Raw genomic sequence first — 19,426 nt, 5'->3', positions numbered from 1 at the left:
GACTATCCATCCTGTTAGGAATCTGCTCATGAGATTTCATGACTGATTTTATCCATGCAACTGGAGGGATGGGATTACAGAGATTAAATCAGTGCACTGGGTCTGTTTTTGTTTCCCTTTGAGGTTAAGGAAGGGTAGACCACTGTCTAAAATGGAAGAAAGACTTCTTGTACACCATCTAAACCAACTTTTGTCTCCTTTGCTATATCTCATCCTGTCAATATAGTTCAGTGAGAGCTTTGGGCCTCTCCTAATTTTAGGACCAATGGACATTTCATGGTACCAAGAGAGTTTTATATGGTATGGTTTGAGGAGAGGATGGATGTATTTATTTTTCAGTTGTTGGCCTGCATTATAATATCATAAGAATGCTTCCAAATAATGATAGTTTCAAGTCAGATTCCTGGATCCAGATTACTATGAGATGTAATTTTCATGGGTTAATGACTGCCATGGTCCCCATGGAAGACAGCTGAAAACCCAAGAAAGAGTACGGTGGGTATGATGTAAGGTTGTCTGCCTTGTATCACAGGGTTTGGTTTTGTATTGTTGATATTATTTTCTGTTGTAAGTTTTACAGCCATGAGGTAATGAATACCTTTTGCAATTGCAACTGTTGGCTTGCCTGAAAAGCAGAACTAGTATGTATATCTAAGTACATTTTATTATAGATGTATTAGATATTCCTACTGTTAAGGTTATGGAATAATTTCTGCTCTAAACCCAAATTTTTATTCATTCAGCTTCTGGGAAAATTTAGATTTTTAGATAAGAATCTTCTTAGGGACATTTTGAGATTTTTCTTTCCTGAAATTGGGGTGCAAAGAATTTCAGTTGTTTTGAGTTCTAAGTAGGATGTGGAAAAAACCCACAACATAAAATAAAAAAAACAGTCTTTGAAATAAATGAGAATAAAATTCCTCAAAATTTCTACAGTGCACACAGATGCAGTATTTGTGAAAACTGGTATGAGTGAAAGAATAAGGGTGTTGTAAATGTGTGATGTGGTGTTAACTGAGATAGCATAAAGCCTGCAGTGTAGACAGAAAAGATGTATGAGATACATTTCTATACGGGACCAACCGAGATGTTTAATAACATAAATAAAGAACATGAACAACAACTGATTTACCACATCCTCTGGATATCTTATGCAGTGAGAACAAAAGTACTATTTATAATGTTTTCACGATGCTAACTAATTATGTGTTGTGTTTTAACTGGAGACTGATCTATGTGGCATCTACAGAAGATACAAAATGTTTCCCAAGCCACATAATAGTAAAGATGAAGTCTAACCATGCATAATCATAGCTGGCTGTATTTCCCGCTAAAATACAAGTAATTTAATAGCATTTACTTCATCTTCTCAATTATTTCTAGGGAAAACCATACTGTTGACAAAGAATTTAAGAAATCTGAGATCAGTCACTTAATGCCTTGCTGCTGCTGTTTGCACCAGACTGAATGAAAAGACCTCCCTTTGGCCTTCCGGGGAGTTTAATTAGGGCCTACATTATTAAAAATACATTTCTGAGAAAAAGCCCTCAGATCTCTCATATTGGAATGAACAAAGATACATAAGATCTCTGTGATCATGAGACAGTGTAACTTACTAATGCAAAAGATTATTTGCCTGAAAATGTCCTGAAAATCAAAAAAACTTGAAGGAAAAAATAATGCATTATTCAGAGGAGTTATGGACAATGATTTTTCTGGGTGTACTACAGTATTTATATGCAGAGAGACAGAGTTCAGTATTGTAACTTTAATCCTGCCATTCTCAGACTTCTGAGTGTTGCCAGAAGCATATTTCTTTCAAAGAGTTTGTAGAAGAAAGTATCACATTAGTTGACACTGTCATGATGTGTAAAAATACAGGAGAAGGCTAAAGTGAAGGCATAGAGTTTTTGTATTATTGCTTAATGAAGCCTCTCAGATAAACCTTTGTTAAGCTCTTGGACTTTCCTATATGAGAAACTATATAGCAACTTTTGTCATACTCCCAATCAACACTGGTCTAATGCAGAGCCATGTCTCTGACAGTGTTTCATGCTCACATTAGTCTGAGAAAACATTATGTGGTGTCTCAAAGTGAACAGGTAACTCAGACATTTGGCCACCTCCATTATTTGTGATTCAGTTGCTGTGTACTATGGTACATACAGTATACACCTCTCTCACAGCACACACCAAATACACCACAATGCTATCTGTATATCTGTTCACATCCACACGCATCTACACGTATCTTTTTTAAAAAAGGCAGTAACATCAAGTGACAAGGTTCTACTTGTGCTACTTACCTTTCCTGGAAGGTTCTATGTTTCACTCGCTGCAAAAAGATTAAGAAAAACAGCATTTTACTAGTGGGTGTATCCAACCAGATAGAGCAGAAACCTGTTAGCTCTTTTTTTTACTATCCTTGTATATTTTTCTTCTAAGATATGCCCCCTCCTCCTCCTGAGCAATACTTTGCCCTTAAATAAGCAGATAGGGAGGGACTTGGAAGTCTCTCCCAGTTTATAAACAAGTGTCAGTAATCCTTACCCGTTGGATTATTTCCAGATGCTCTTGGGAATTGCTGAAGTTTTTGCCAATGTCGAATATGCAAAAGGTTTCCCTCTGGCAGGCAGTAACCCAGTTCTGATATTCAGAAGTATCAGGAATCCGATCCAGAAAAATACGAAAGGCTTCCCACACAGCTTCCTGGCAGACTGAGTAAGAAGAAAGGGGTTGGGGATGGATGCTTTCTACCAAAAAGTAAACTTGAAAACCTTTTAAAAGTAATTTGGTATTTGCACGTTTACACATTCATCACTCAAAATGAAGGAACACACTTCGAAATGTTGGTTAAAATTAAATGCTTTTAGAGAGAGGAATTTTCAAACTTGTTAGAAAAACCATTTTAACAGAAACTTGCAATTTAAAAGCTGTTGCCTGTAGCACTTTACTTTGCAAAGCTCATTACTGTGAGATGGGTCATTTATTTTCAGTACTTGATAGCTACTTTGACTTAGAGTGAGTTCATTATCTGCATTATCGATGTCTCTGAAATTAGTGCAGTCATTTCTCTAGGTATACTCTAAACTTGCTGTAGGGATGTACTCACCCAGCTGGGTTAGAGCCCCTCAATAATACCTCAGGAGCAACCTGCCCTCCCCGTAGAGCAGCTGCATGTGCAGCAGATGCGCTCAGACTATTAAAAAGGAACAGGCTGTCTTTTGAGGAGATTTATTCATTATGAGCTAGCAGTTAAAACTACTTCCTATCCTCTTTTTCTTGCAACTCTCCGGTGTCTGTTTCTCTGAGCGGCAACTGCTGAATAAAGATATACTATCTGATGATAAGTAATCCAGTTACCAGATAAACGTGACACATGACCAGTTGAGGAGGTGTTGTAGATGATTCCATGCTTTCACCCAGTTTGCCCCACATGAGAGACTGTCCTCATTGTGACTTATGCTATAGTGTATTATTTCAGAGTTGGTGTAGGGTCACAGTAGCCTCAGGTTATCCAATAGAAACTGTCTGAGCTCCTATATTTGAGCTCTTTTGTGTCATGTGCTCATTCCTGGAAGTATATTTGTGTGTGTTTAAAAAAAAAAAAAAAGTGTAATTTTTCTTAGAAAGCAGAAAAATTCTCTAGAAGACTGATATGATCCACAGTGCTATTACTGTTCTAAATGTGTCATGGGACTTGGAGGGGTAGAAGTGATCGCCTAGACTTTAGGCACAGAAAAGAACAGACCTGAAAGTATATGCATGAAACAAAATGAAGGTAAGATTGTGCCACAGATAGGCACAGGCTGTAAGGCTCCAGCATGGATACCAGATTACCTTTCCATGAAGGCTTGTACTGTGGTTACAGATTCAAGGATTGTGCTCTTTCCTTGCAGGAAAAATTTTTTGAGGTTTTAATGAAGGATACTGTAATGCAATATGTGCAACTATTCAAGGGAGCAGAAACACCTTTTTCTGAATGAGTGTACAAATTATTCAGCTGCAGTCATCTGTTTGATTGCTTCCTTTTTGGGGAAGTACTCAGGTTTCAGTTGAAGAACTAGATGACACCTGTTCAGAGAATTTTGTGAGTGTAGAACACTGCTGAGGAAAAGGAGATGTAAGTTTAAACCTGCCTGCACTACAAGACTTATAGAGTCCAGGTGATGTGCTGCTCTCCAAAAAGTTGGTAGTATTGTCATATTCAGTTTTTTAAAAGAAAGGGTCATATGTACGGTTCTTTGAGTTCAAGCTAATGATACCAGCCTGTTTCAGAACAGCTTGTTTTCAGCCCCATTTGGGATGTAACCAGTGAGTTTCAGGGACTTTCAGGATTAATTTGAATTTAAGAAATGCTTCTTGGATCAACCTCTTTAACACATTTCAGATTTCTCTCTAGTGGCCATAGGATGCTACAATGGAGACCAAATACTTTTGTATCTATAGGAATAGCTACAGACATTGGTGTAATTTTCCTATGCTGCTTGTAGCAAGTGGCTGCTGGAGTAAAAGTTTTGCAGCTCTACATCCAGGTTTCATTTCAGAGAGAGCTATCTAAAAGAGAACCAAGGAGGAGCCAAGTTACATGGATGTATGTGAATGGTTGGAGATCAATATAGAGGAAAAACAGATAAGCAGAGGAGATTTAGAGAGCAGATGTTGCCTTGGATACTTGCATTCCAGAAATGCTGACTAGGTTTTAGAATTAGCTTTGGACTGTCTAGCTGCAGTGCAAAAATATGCATTTTTCTAATACAAATTGAAACAGTCACTGAGTGAAAGACTGGAAGGGATAGAGGGAGGAAGAGAGAAAATATGAAAACCAGGAGCCTATTTGCACCGTGCTCTCTAGGGACCTAGAATTGGAGTCGTAACTCCATAGGCTCTCTATGGGAAGGGAAGTGAAAAAGGGCTGGGGAGAGAGCGAATTAGTTGAGAAAAGGCAGAAGAAATATTTGGGACCTTTTGAAAATAAGACTAAGTTCTTTTCATGACCTGCTGACGATTATCTGAGTGTTTGTTGTATACTAACACTGCTACAGACTTACTGTATCTACAGATACACCAACATATTTATACAATGACCAATTAATACTTTCATTGTTTGTCTTAAACTGGTGAGATTAATTCAGACTTGCAACGATGGTACCTGCTGCACTTATGAGAAAGGTGGTACATCTTTACACAGTAATGCAAGCACAATTTGGTCTTCAGATCAGCCATGCTAGAACATTATGCAATTACTCCAAGTTCATTAGTCCTTTGAGTGCATTTTCTTATTTTCTTCTGGTAACTGTCTGTCTTGAACCCTGCTGATGCACATGTAACTTTATCTATGTTATGCTTATCTATGGTGAAATGAACCATAAAGCAAATAGCACATACACTGCTTAAAGGTGAAGAACAAGATTCTGGAAAATTACTGTGTTTCCTCAATTAAAAGAAAGACTTTGCAGGAGGAAGTACATGCTACAATAATCATCTTACCTCTTAATCTATAGTAAGCTTGGTGACTGGCTAAAATCTGCTTCACAGATTCTTGTGGGCAAACTTTCACACCAGTTGAGAAAAAGGATGACCTCTTTGTTCGGTGCTTTGCCATGTCAAATATCCGCCTTATGGTTGATACTCTGGACCTCTTTGTTGTTCTTTCAGTTTTGTCTGACCCTGAGGCGTCTGCAAGATGTTTGGCTTCAGCATGGTTTATTTTATTAGGAATTTCTGGAAAAGATAAAAATAAGCATGTACATAAACATACTTTGCATAGGCAGTAGGTATCCAAGGCAAGTTCATGTCTGGAAAATGGGCATAAACTTGAGAGTCCTTTTTGTTACATTATAGTGGTGTCAATGCCCTGACCAAATTAGTGTGCTGAGGAGAAGCATCCTGTGATCACATGGGGGAACTGGGGCTCAAGAGACCTGGCAATTAATTTCCTTATATCTCAACACGTGAGCCCAGGACACATAGGGTAAAAGTGTCAGAAGCCCTAAATCCTGTTTTCAAAAGCGACTTTAGATTAGATCCACAAAGGACACTTAAGTGCTTGAACTTTGTGCTACAACATCTCATTTGTGAGCATATTGACCTGTAGGGAACTTTACAGTGCAGTGATAAGTAATGGTCTGGAGCCTGGGGAAAATAAAGAATATCTGTATCAGTCTACAGTATAAGTAGGTGTCTACACTATCAGAGAAGTTAAATGAGAAATTATTGTACCTTAAATCTCCACCCTTTAAGATATTCTTACAGTTCCTTTGGGCTTCAAGGCACATCTCCCTTCACATCAGGTTCATAGTCTTGAATCTATCCCAAGAACTGGACCCTGAAGCTTTCAAAAGTTGAACAGGAGTTTTATTGCCCCTGGGAAAAGAAAGAGCTGTTTCCAGTCTCTCTCTTTTACTCCACATTGCACTCCTCTATCCTTCCCTCACATAAACTGAAGTATTAGCTAGAACAGACTACAATTGTTTCTTTACAACTGGTTGATAGGTGCTGTGGAAGCTCTGGCATTGTATTTCAATAGATCTTCAACAATTCCTGGCAAAGTGGAACAACTACAGTTGAAAAAAGTGAAACCAGCGAGTGGGAATTGAAGATCTAGAATTTACTTATGGAGCTATTCAGCTATGAAAAATGGAAATGTTTAAAAGGCGTACAAAAAGTCACGACTAATTTAGTTCCACTTCCTAAGTATTTGTGATTCAGTATTACATGACATAGCAGCTAAAGTTAATGTAAAATGTTGATGATAAAAAATAGCATATAAAGTACACATTTAAATGAGCTGAAATATAGCATTTTGCAGGATCATGTGACAAGAGCAGTAAGTATCTTTTAGACTGTCTTCCAAAATTTTGTATAGATATTAATAAAGATGTTACAATTAATTTGGAAATACCTTTTTAGTTGCCTTTTAATACATTTGATACAGTAATTACTCATAAAAATTAAAGAGAAATGTAAACAGAGTAAAGGACATTTTCAAAGAACTGCAAAACTTTAAACAAGGTATATGTGTTCCTGAATCCTGATGAACCAAATGAAAAAAATACTTTGAAAAATGGTTTAAAAGCTTGTAACAGAAGAATAAAAGGAAATAATCATGTTAAAAAGGAATAAATTCAGTAAGAGCAGCACTATCAAAAAAGTAAAAGATTAGCAGTTTGCTGGAGAAAGAAGAAATGTCATGCTGCATATAACAAACACTAATTATCATGTTCTTAGGCAAATCAAGAGAAAATAAGGAAGGTTAAAACAACATTATCTTGACAATTTGGAATTGTGTTAATTAAATGTTAAAAGTAGGCAGATAAATGATAAAGAAAAATATTTGAAAAGCGTACTGTTACAGAAAGAATAGTACTTGAAATAAAGAATGGGGAAAGTTCCACCATGTATGTCAGTATACATATGTATGTACATCTATTTGTCTCAGTTCTTATTTAACTTCAAAATGAACATCCAATGTTTACAGTGTAGAAATCATAGTAGTGACATCTATATTTTGATATAGGTGCTACTCTGACAGAGCAAAAAGTCTACTGGTTGATTACGATGAATATTGTCTGAAAGAAAGGAAGTTATAAAATGAGAGCAATAGGTTATCATAATGTTTTGTAATGCATGCCAGAGGCAGCAATCTGTAGACCTGTAACTGTCTAATTGTTGCAAGGTAATTTAAAATGATGATGCAGTCATATAATGTTTGACGTTAAATGAAATGGAAGTAATTTTTCCACATTAATGTCTGATCATGAACCAGAAACTGCATAAAAACTGTGAAAACGCATCGCTAAGTTAATCAGAAACCACAAGTAGCCAAACACTGCATCAGCTGAGACACTGAGTTATTTGAATGATACATGGGATGAGAGAACAAATCCAATGCCATTGAAACCTCAAAGAAGACTCCTGAAATACCCTAGAAGAAAAGACCAAATATCCACATGGAGGGTAGCCAGTTGTAAGTCCTTTTACAAGGTGTACCTTTTGCAATGTATATTAACTGCAACAGACCAGCTGCCCAGGCAGCCTGACCAACTGGGGCAGAGGATTTTGTCACTAAGCTCTTCGATAGCTTTTGTATGAAGCAGAGGCCTTTCTTGAAGGATTTACTTCTTCTCCAGGATTTACCCCTAAGTCATTAACTTGAATTAAGAACTATACTGTTCATAAGGCTGACAAAGGAGATTCTTTTCAAATGATTGTTGTAATGATTTCAAACTTTATAGGTTAGAGTCCCTTTTTAGGCTTTTCAGGCTGAGGAAATGACCATACTTTTTCTGCTTCAGTTAGAACTGTTCTGCCAGCCAATTTTGGATGGATTTAAATTCTTTCTCTTTTCATTCTTTCCCTTCAATGTTCACTTTTTTTTTTTTTTTTTTTTTTTTTTTTTTTTGAGGGTCTGTTTCTAAAGTATCTCTATTGTAATAGGTGAAATTTAATTTATACCTTCTGGTTAGTAAATTTCCATTACTAGAATAACTCTTATTATCATAATTCCTTGAAATCACTTTTTAACTAAACTTAAGCAAAATTTGAATTGGAGAAAGCATCAGCCCTTCTCTCCATATGATTGCCCAATATTACCATACAATATGGTAATAGAGTAAACTGGAGAGGTGCAATTTTACAGGGTACATCATTTGATCATGTAAAAAATCCCAATGATACTATGCTGGTATGCTTTTCTTAAAATAAGTAATCTTTCTAAATTTTTTTGTCCTCAATCATTTTTCTGAAATAAACATATGTAATTAAAATATTCAAAGTTTACCCTAAATAAACACTGTCCAATTTGACTTTTTCTTATTTAACTCTGTTGTTTAACTCGGTTTTACCTTTAAGAGTTATATTTAAGATTTTGAGTTTTCTTTGATAGTTTTAGGCCAGAAGGGCAAACAACTATATAAGTCTGCTAACAGTTTAGTGTACTTCAGCTTATTCTCCAAGATGTCTTAACCAAAGCTGTAATTCTCCTCCTTTATTCTCACGTGAAAGAATCTACACCATTGTCCTCATTTTCCAGGTGACATACTTGAGGAAAAATATTGAGGCAGTTTTGTCTGCATAGTCTCTGTCAGCTGTTATTAAAATCTGGAGTTCCTGACCTCTAGTCCTGAACTCAAACAAATATAACAAAATTTTTCCAAAATACCATAAAGCAATTTCCAAAATATGATACAGCAATCTAATTCATATGGGATCTAATCAAATTGCTTTGATATCCATACTGATCTCTCAAGTGGATAGTTCTGTTCTTCAGGTTTTGTTTTCAGGCAGATAAATAGTATTCGTTTCACAAAATAAAAATCTGAAATCTGTGGAATTAGGTCAGGCCTCTCCTCTGTGTCTCTTGAGACCTGTGTTATCAAATTTATACCGTAACTAAAATAACAAGGCAGGAGGAATATTTTTCAAAGGTGAGAATTCTTATGTGTTTTTAATAATCTGCATAATGAAAAAGGAAAAGCACATCATTATTGAACTGGATTCTAGAGAAAGAGTTTAAAGCCATTTGGATAACTGGTCAGCATTGGGGGGGTTTGTTGTTTGTTTGGTTGTTTTTTTAAATTTGCTTTTATAAACACAGGAGCAAGAAGCTCATATTCATACCTTTTTGTATAACTATAGTGGATGCTTCTCTATACAGCTTTTTAAATTTCTCTTTCTTAATAGTATCAGTTTTGGGAGGCCTCCAATTTTGGTGTTGGTAGTTTGTTTTTTTTTCAGCAATGTAGACAATTTCTGTGTAGGAACGTTTACCGACAGCATTATTTTGGCAGCAGACTTTTAGTTTGCCCTGAGAGAATTTAGATGTTATCATATAAAACATAAGAATTTAAGATATGGTAACTAAAGATTTGGCAGCAAAATTCAAGGTGACAAAAGTCTGAGTAATCCATCCTTAAATCATCACAAGGTTTGAAATGTATGAAAAAGCAGATGAGTCTGAAAAATAAGTGGATGTGCTTAGGATAGAGAGGAATGCTTGATTGATAAATGAGATGTATTGCCCACAAAATAAAATAATTGTTAATTAAAAGTTAAGGCTTATGTAAGGGAACTGGTGAAATATGATGAGGAAAGCCAATCGAGTTTAATTCAGCAAAGATCCTGTAAATGTGTTGCTGCTAAATATATAGTGGGGCCAACAGTCCTATGTTGATAACTGAGCCAGTAACCAAAGCGTGGCTGACTGGTTATGGAAAGTTGATCTTGAGATTTCTTAAAGGGCTGATCAGTGTAAACACCAGATGAAGCATAGAAAGTACAAAGAGAGGTAATATCCTAGACTCTTACCTACAACTAGTCTCCTCCTGTCATGGCAATAGTGAAGATCCCATGTTCTAGTGGCACTTGCCCGTGACATGTTCTCTCCTTATATTCCTTTTCAATTTCTATTTTTTGTCATGCCATATTTCCTCAGGTCATTTGCATGTGAAGAGTCTAACTGGGCCAAAGGGGCTTAGATGAGCAGGAACAGATTAAAATATGGCATGGCCTTATCATCAAATGCAACCTAGATCCTGCGTGTGAGTACTAGAAGCAGCACCTATCTTCTCTCAGAGAAGCATGCAACAATGTCTATCTTCCTATACAGATGTGAAAGTGGAGGCCCTTTTCTTGTTCTCTAGGTGTTTGGGCCTGCTTTGCCAGGGCTTTTTCAGACACTGTAACTCTGTGTTCGTGTTGCATGTCCAAGCTTGTTTTTACAACCATAAAGGCTCACAGTTTTAGAAACTTCAGAGTATGGAATTCCATGTTAGAAAAATTAATGCTAATATTTAATCCGCTCAGATCTTGTCTCTGAGAGCTCAGTGCCCTTAAACACAAGATTATATGGCTTGCTTGTAGTTATCTTTGGGTCCAATATATTATTTAACTGTTTTTAATGCACACAGTGAAAGAAAATTGAAAGGAATTATTAAGGGGACTCAAACAAAATGATTGTTGCATCCTGGTGGGTCTCTAACTGGGGTAGCTGAGGCACAGGAGGGAACTCACTTTGGATCTCAGTTCTCCAGGTTTAGTGCACTTAGCCAGTGAACTGCTGGGTAAGAGGGCAGTATCCACTACTATGGGGAAGTTATGCTGAAAGATAAGCAGCTGACTTTGATGCTTAGCTTCAGAAGAAGAGGAATTGTGGTCAGAAGAGAATGCCTCTGTTTCTAAAAGAGGGAAAGAGGCCTAAGGCATTTATATTAAAAGTGAATAATTCTAATTTCTCAGAAAAAATATTGACAAAGATGAGTTTGGTAATTCCTGTTTGGTATGTTGAGTTTGTGAATTCTGTTCTTAAATGTGACTAAATACTAACATTGCCACAATGAGATACCCAGGCCTCACTCCACAGGCAAAGTGCTCTGGGGGCCAGGTCCAGGCCTCCAGTGTAAGCTGTGGCAAGCTGGCCAACATCTCCTAGCAAACTTCCCGTACAAGTACCACCAAACTGGTTGTTATACACCCAGCAATACAGAACCCTTCATGTACCTCTAATATCTTGTGACATAAGACTCAACATCACCTTACACATCAGGGAAGTGCTAGACCCTGCTTGTGCAGTGGAGACAATACTGGTCTGAACCTTGTATCTCTTGCTTGGATTCACCATGACAAAACATCACCTTACACATATTCCCAAGCTGCATTCAAGCTCTCTATGACACAGGAGAGGAATTCCTGGCTTCTGCTTAAAAGGTAAGTTCTATAATTTTCAACCTTTTAAAGACTAGGTTAATTTTTAAAAATAGATCTGTACCAAGGGATTTTCTTTCTTGAGAATCCAGGAAAATGGTGGGTTGTCATAAATCTGTTTCTTGGCAGAAATGCATGAGGAAGTTTCTTTAAATGTTTATGGAAGATGAGGAATGCAGTTACTGTTAACAGTGCTCAAATAAGGTAAGGCTCCCATGAATCCTTACGCGATATATTCCTGTTGTTATTCTTACGTTAAAAATACTAAATGTTTGGTTATAATGAAACAATCTACATTACAGAACATGTATGGAAACAAATCTGAAGAAGAATAAGTTATTTTGAAATCTATGATATTAGTAAACGGGTAAATTTTATTAAAAACTTGAAACCTTTTTGTTTTAATGGTTTTATATTCAAAGCTAGGAGATGGCATTAGGTAATTGTTCTTTTTCAGAACCCTTTAAATTAACCTAGATTTATGTTTCGGTACCAAAGGTCACTACTGTCATCAGCCAATGTGCTTTTGGATTTCAGTAAGTGTGAAGAATTTAATTTTGGCAAGTAGGTAATACAGAGAAACATAAGCAAATATCATAATCCCTTGGCTGTTCCCCTCCTCTCAAATACACAAAGCCATGTGGTTTCCTGCGCCAAGTGGAGAAATGCAATTGCTAACCAACTTCAGAAAGAACGGTAAGAAGATAATTTGAAGCCAGTTTTATGAAATTTATTCATAGACACTGGAGCAGGCAAACATAGTCTTTTCTCCCTCTGTAAGCAGATAATTTGGTAATATCTTTGAATTGTGCTAACTATACAATTAATGGCAAAATAATTATGATGAATTATCTACTTATTATAGATGAGAATAGAAAACATAATATGCCACTGATAAGCTTTTCCTGATTTTGTGAATATAGTTGTCCTATGATGAATCCACATTGACACTAAATGTTGTCTGTACCAACCACAAATATTGAACATGCTGAAATCTTTATGAGTCAGCATGTGATTTTCACACATTTTCTTCCAACCTGAAAAAATATCATGAGAAACTCATGTTTTCCTAGACATAATAACTCTCATTAAAGGTAGAAATTTATAGATCCTCTTTCAGACAGAAAAGTACAAATTTTTATTCATCAACTCTGTGAACTTCTGCTACTGGAATTCTTAGAAAATATCAAAGACCATCTATGGTTTCATTGCCAACCTCTGAATCCTATAACATTCTTCTTAAGGTCCAGAATCTGTTCTGTTAACTCACATGGTTTACATCAAGGGATGCAAGAAAATGCTCTAAATGTTTAAGTAGTTCTTGGAGGCATGCATCCAATCTGTAGTGATGAAACACTAAGTTGAACACCTCTGCTATTATTTTTCTGAGTAGTCATTCTTGAGACGTACAGCTATCCTCTGAGAAAGCCAGTGACACAGTGTAAGTTCAAGTTGCAGTTATACTTTGACTCACACTATCAAAACTATTGAAATATTGATGTAGATGGCAGAGTCGTAGTGCAGAATGAGCTTATTGAGATACCTGTCTTCAAATATGATGACAATTAGGATGGTTGACATAAGAGAATGCTTCCAGGTGCCAGAAGCCCCAGTGCCATCTCTTTGCTTCAGCTTGTGTATTTGGAACTGTTTGATTTTCCTCACAGTTTAGAGTCACCTATCCTGCAGTACAATCTACAGTCTCTGGCTAATTGACTCTGTCTCATTTTGACAGGGAGTGACTTGGACTTAACCTTATTTAACTTAGTTATGTATCAAGCTGCACAGACCAAGTTTGGTTTGGAGGACACCTAGTCCAATTCTTGATCTAAGCATGGCTACTTGTTTGTCTAGTTTTGATGGAGAAGAGGAAAGGGAAAAGAACTCAATTAGAACCGTCTTCGTTTTGTGCTGCCACCATGAAATCACAAAATGAAAGATGAGTGCGCTGCTGTTTCCTACCTGAAACTCCTGGGATTTCTATGATCTGTGTTGACTCATATGTATGAAAGGTATACCTGGAACATAGCCACTAAAACTAGTATTTCAGGTAACTTGCTTACTAAGATTGTTAATATACAATTGGGTAAAATCTGAGAGAGGTATTGAAAGATTCAGAGTGGCCAATAAGAAGATAATTTCAGCTCTGCACCAAAGTAGAAGTTTAAAAGCTGGTAGAACCTCACCACTGAAAAGAAAAGGATGGTGGCCTAAGTACAATTAGTGTAGCTATGAGTCCGGGTCCTACTAATTTGCAAATGTCTGTATGACTAGGCAGTAGCTCTGAGAATCAGCCCAGCAAACTCTTTGCAGTCCTGCTTTGTGACTGCAGTGCTTCTTACAAGTCAGGACTTCAATTTCTAAGTTATACCTCAGGTCCTCGTGCTTTCGCGAAATGAGGATGATAGTGTTACTCTGTCAGACTGGTGGTATGCTTGCATACAGTGATAAGGTGTGCTGTTATGTAAGGGTATAAAAACACACCTACACTGTGGCAGGTGGCAGGGTACTCCCAGATGATTGTTAATCATATGTTTTCCAGATAGGTTACTATTCTGAAGTGTCTGTCCAGTAAATAGCAGCTGACAGTGACTAAATGCTAGCATACATGTATATAAAAGCAGAGAGAGAGAGATAGATTTGTTTTTAGAACATGTGTTATTCAACATCACACATTCCTAAGGGGAAGAAATTAAAGCACAGCTGGGCTTACAAAGTACAAAATGCATGGAACGTGCAGGATAGTGCACCTAATTCCTGATAAAAATAGAATAATTGTGTGATAGAAAATGAGTAGAAAACTAATTTTAATCCCAAGGGAACTAGGTTGGACAGAGGTAAAAAAGCAGGGGGGAAACATATATAAAGTATTTTAAAACATTGAAATGCATGTAGTAGAATGCATATGCATACACAGTTTTCCTTTTGTAAAGAAGAACTGTCTTCCTCTGGAAAGAAGACACTGTTTGACTATATCTGATGGGTGTTGGCCATGTCACTTTGTGCACTGCTGAGGCCATAGGGACTCCATAGTTAGCTGAGAAATAAAGAATAGGATAAATGATCTGGATTTCTAGGAGGTTAAGACTTTGGGTTATTTTATTACAGCCTGTAAATTAATGTCCTGTAAAAGGAGAAATCCTGTTAATAGTGATCTTGTCCACAGGTGTTTTCAGAGAAAAAATCCCACATACCTAGCTGTTCATTCACATATAGTTCACTGATCCTTGTGTCACAGGTGTTACTATTTCTGGAATTAATCTTTAAGATTCAGTGACAATGTTCTAGTATTTGTATTCAAGTTTGGCTTTTAGCCAGAAAATTAGTATGTTAAAACCCATATAAAATGCAGTGCTATGTTTGCTTGGGAAGGGGGAAAAAAAAGGTTTACTTTTCATTTGTTTATAAGCACAACCAAGAAACCTAACTTTAACTTGATAATTCTTATTTTATGGATGAAGGTAGAAGATAATATTAGGGCAAAAGGCAGATGTCTTTTTCTTTCTTTCTTTGAAGCTTTATGTTCTTTGAATTACCTTTTCCTTTGGCTTAACAAATTTACTTAACCCTTTTTTTTATTGGGCAATTATAGTAATGAAGATCTGCGACATTTGTTGCTGAATTGGAACAGCCTAGCGGGAAGGGGTCAGTCAGAATGAATTAAAATGATTTCATAGAGCGAACACAAAGCCTTTGTGTCCTAAGGAATGGCTGAGTAAATAGCGAATATTTGCTTGCTGAATAAAAAAGTAACACAAAACAGCCTTGAACGCGCTCTAGCTCCCTTACATTCTCAGTATCAAATGCCAAGATGTATCCAACCTCAAGGCATTATTTTTGAGCGTTCAAAGCTTCTCTGGATTTTGGTATTTAGTCTGGGTGTTCATTGGTTTACTATTCAGATTTTGTGCATAGATTTTGTGCTATCACAAAGATTTTATTCCCCTCACTTTCCCTTCCCATTGCTAGAGACAGTTTGTGTCAGGACAGTGGGAAAATTATGGCCAAAGTTGAACGCTGTATCTCTAAAGTGTTTATTTTGCTTCCTACAGTTTCCTGTTTGTTTACTGTAGAACTGGAGGTGCTCCTGGACAGCCTCCAATGTCTGGAAGAAGCACTCTTTTAATTCTTAAATAGGGATGGGAGGAAGAACCAAAAGACATTACTAAGCAAGCCTCACTTTTAAAAAGTTAACCCACTTTTTATGAAATATAAGTGTGAGTAAATGCAGAATTTGAATTTAAGATAGTTTTGTTTGTTTTTTGTTGTTTGTTTTGTTTTTTAAATGAGGAAAAGATATCAACTGATTAACTCTATAAATATTTAGAAATTGTCTGTATGGTTTTTTCATTTAAGATGGGGATATTTTATATCATAGTCTCTTATTTCCTAGCCTGTCACAGTTTACATATCCTGAAAACTTGAATAGACTCAAAAAAAGCCTCATAACATCTGTGTTAGGTTCACTACTGAGTGATTCATAGAAGTGTTCAGACTACTGTACTTTTGAAAAACACTTTCTCTAAGTATATGACCCTAATGCTAAGTCATAAAATAACAGTTCTGGAATCATCTCTGCTCTGAAAAAGAAGTTTCTTACTACAACCCTTAAGTTTTTTGAGATCTGTGTGCATATATTTGAAATAACATAGTTAAAAATATTATACATAGCATGACTACATGTCAATAAAAAGGAATTATTATACGTTTATGCATACTATATATACTTTATAAAGAGGAGGAATTTTTCTAATTATTCACATGGAAAGCCATCAAAAATGAGAAAATTTGAACATTGCTACATAAGCAAGATGTTAAGTAAAGTTTATGACTGGTCATGGTTTCCTGAGTGTTGATGAACATTTTATGTAGCAAGTCTTCTACTGCATCTCTTAGGGAGGTTGATACACAATTTTGTATTCCTCTCTGTCAAGATAGCCTCCCAGCATTTGGCTGGTGTTTTACAATGGGGTGAAACTATATGATCCCACTTTTAACAATATTGCTTTCTCAGTTCATAATTATAAATATGGACTACAATGATGCCATCAAGCATGCATGAATTGTCTGGAATTCATTCTATCTCTTTCCCTCATAGAATATGCAACTTAAATGCAAACCCAGTGCATTTTTATAGAACTTTTCTTCTTGTCAGACATGAAATACCACTCATTCTCTCATTTTTGACCACATTTCTAAAGTATCATTAATGATTAAATGACACTATTTACGTGGTATTAAAAAGTAAAATCAAAGACCAGCACAATATGAATCTAGGGTTAACTTATACAGTACATTTCTCCAGGTATTTTTTTCAGTACTTTAATTGTCCACTGGAGAAGATTTACATCATTTAAGTGACATATAAGAACTGTGTTCTGTATTTCTTACAGAAAATCTGTGCAAAGAAAAGCAAGACAAAAAGTGTAAATAAAACTTTCCAAATAGTATTGACAGCAGACTATATTTCACACTGTCTCTTTAACAAATATTTAGAGAACGTTGAGGATACTTCTCTTTTATCATTTTACATTCTTTGCATTTAATTAACAGGCCTGAGATTGACATAAAAATAGAAATCATTGACTTGGGGGCACATAAAGCAGTTGTTATGCTGGCTTTTAATTTGATTATGTAAATATCAAAGCATAGATGTAAATGTTATTAAGGAACCTCCTCGTAAATTAAACATATTCACCAAAGCTCTAAATGTACTGAATATAGAACTAATCAGGAAAAATCACATGACCATCTTTTCTTTTTTGTTGTTGAAGAAACTTTAAAATTGCTGTGAACTTTTTAATATTTTTAAAATGAGTCATCGTTAGCTATTGAATTAAGTACAGAGGAGTTATCTGTATTTGTTTTCTTGCAAATCATTTTACAATTATTATTACAGTAATCCTTACTAGTATTGCTGGGTTTTGCATATTTGTCAGCATGGTGTATTCCTCCAGAATTTGTCTATCTAAAAGTTTTTGGAAGTTTTTTTTCTGACAGTGGCTAGTCAATGCAAAGATAGACTTTACTATTTTCTCTTTATTTCTGGGATGAAAGACCATCTTTTACAATGTCAGCACTTAGATGTTCTTTCAACTGTTTTTCATCTTCATTATAGTTGTTTTTGAAATTATATTTTGTCATAACAGAACATATTCAGCTAAAATGAATCTAGATGGCATCTCTTACTGAGATTGTAAAGCCTAGGAAACATACATGAGAATTAAGGCCAATGTTTCCTTTTTCAGCTTTATAACAGTGTGTCAGTAACTGTACTGTCTCTAGTTGAATTGTCAAAACACCACACTCCAAACACAAAATTCTGTAATATGAAAACTCCTGATCTGGAAATTATTTTGTTTCTCAACATATGCAATGTAAAATTAATCTAAACCTTTAATACATGAACTTACCTCTGCTTCCCTGAACTTGGAGAGCAAGGCAAATGATCAAAAATATTAATCCAGTTTTCAAATGCATGCTGTCTATTGATCATTCACAGTTTTCAAGACCAATCATGCAGGAAATAAGAATATTTCAGTCAAGCAGAAGAATTCTGTTTTCTTAGCGAACTGAAATCCCCAAACGTCTTTTGTCTTATTATTTTTCAGGTGTCCCCAGCCTTGGACTGCATTGAATTGCAACTAGGCAGAGTGCAACAGGTGCCAGAATGCAAGAGCTGGGCAAGCCCCTTCAACACACACACTTCTAGCCTGGGGGACTGGAGTGGTAAGACAAGAGTGACGAAGTTTTAAAAAAAAGCAGTGTCTGTTTCTGGAATAATCTGTTTATCTGCTGCTCAGACATAATCCCTCTTACGGTCCAGCTGGAAGAGCTTTTTTCATCTTATTAACCTTCTGCAGTGGCATCTGTCAACCCCAGAAGACTTCAGCAACACCATGATAAACAACGGAAGTCTCTTCTAGTTCCCATTGCCTTCGAACATTGATCCTTTGGGCGCTCTGGAAGTATAGCATGTGAGCAGAGATGAAAGCATGGGCAGTGCTAATTCTGCTGTTTCCAAACCAGTGATCACAAAACCCAGGGAACTTCCTTTGAAGAAGATAGCTTTTTCTGAAAGAACCTACTATGCTCTGCTCTTCCACTGCCTATGTCTTGGAATCCTCTCTCCTTTCTCATACCAAAAGGTTGCTGTTGCAATATTCCTGTAAGAGCAGTGATGATGATGTTCTGTGACAGTGATGTGATGTGATGACTCAGCAGTAAATTGCAGCAGTGTTCAGGGCTGGCAGACTCTGATGCCAAACTGTGAGTGGGGAAGGGAAAGTGCTGCATGGTGGGAGAAAAACAGAAAGTGCTGGGAAATGCTCTTTCAAGCACATAGCTCTAACCAGGCCAAGAACTGGCAGTGAGTAAATACACTTTTCAGACAGCTCTCCTCCAGTTTCCCAGATAACTATTCTGGTTACATATTTGGCATGTGTAAGTGGTCCATACTTATCCTTTTATTTTTCAAGACCTTTTTTATTGTTGCATCGCAACTAAAAATGCTACCAGGTAGTCATTTCTGATGTTCTGTACCCCTTGGAGATTTTTGTGCAACTGTGCTTTAACATAAGAAGTATCTGGACTGGCAGTAAGAATCTGTAAGAGCAAGTTACTCTAAGAACAACCTTCATTTGAACCCAATCAGTATTCTATTTTTACCTAGGATTTAAACAATGGTAACCTCCCTCCCTTCCCAAGATTGCCTGATTTTAAC

General features: G+C 36.3%; 1 protein-coding gene across 2 annotated transcripts in view; it reads right to left on the bottom strand.

Annotated features, from left to right (window-relative positions):
* IMPG1 (interphotoreceptor matrix proteoglycan 1) overlaps positions 1-18,985 on the bottom strand; it is a 58,570-nt gene extending 39,585 nt beyond the window's left edge. For both annotated transcript variants that reach the window (XM_018077827.2, XM_018077826.2), the window contains exons 1-4: positions 18,117-18,985; positions 5,491-5,724; positions 2,551-2,717; positions 2,307-2,335 (exon numbers count right to left, since the gene is read on the bottom strand). In XM_018077827.2, the coding sequence (XP_017933316.1) occupies positions 2,307-2,335; positions 2,551-2,717; positions 5,491-5,724; positions 18,117-18,183 (497 nt within the window). In that variant the 5' untranslated portion in view covers positions 18,184-18,985. The remainder of the gene's footprint in view (positions 1-2,306; positions 2,336-2,550; positions 2,718-5,490; positions 5,725-18,116) is intronic.
* Positions 18,986-19,426: the final 441 nt, after the last annotated feature.

Source organism: Manacus vitellinus, unplaced genomic scaffold, assembly GCF_001715985.3.
Source record: "Manacus vitellinus isolate BGI_N305 unplaced genomic scaffold, ASM171598v3 scaffold_4_pilon, whole genome shotgun sequence".
NCBI lineage: Eukaryota > Metazoa > Chordata > Aves > Passeriformes > Pipridae > Manacus > Manacus vitellinus.
Note: the sequence above shows the minus strand (reverse complement) of the source record. Positions and strands in the feature narration are given on the sequence as shown.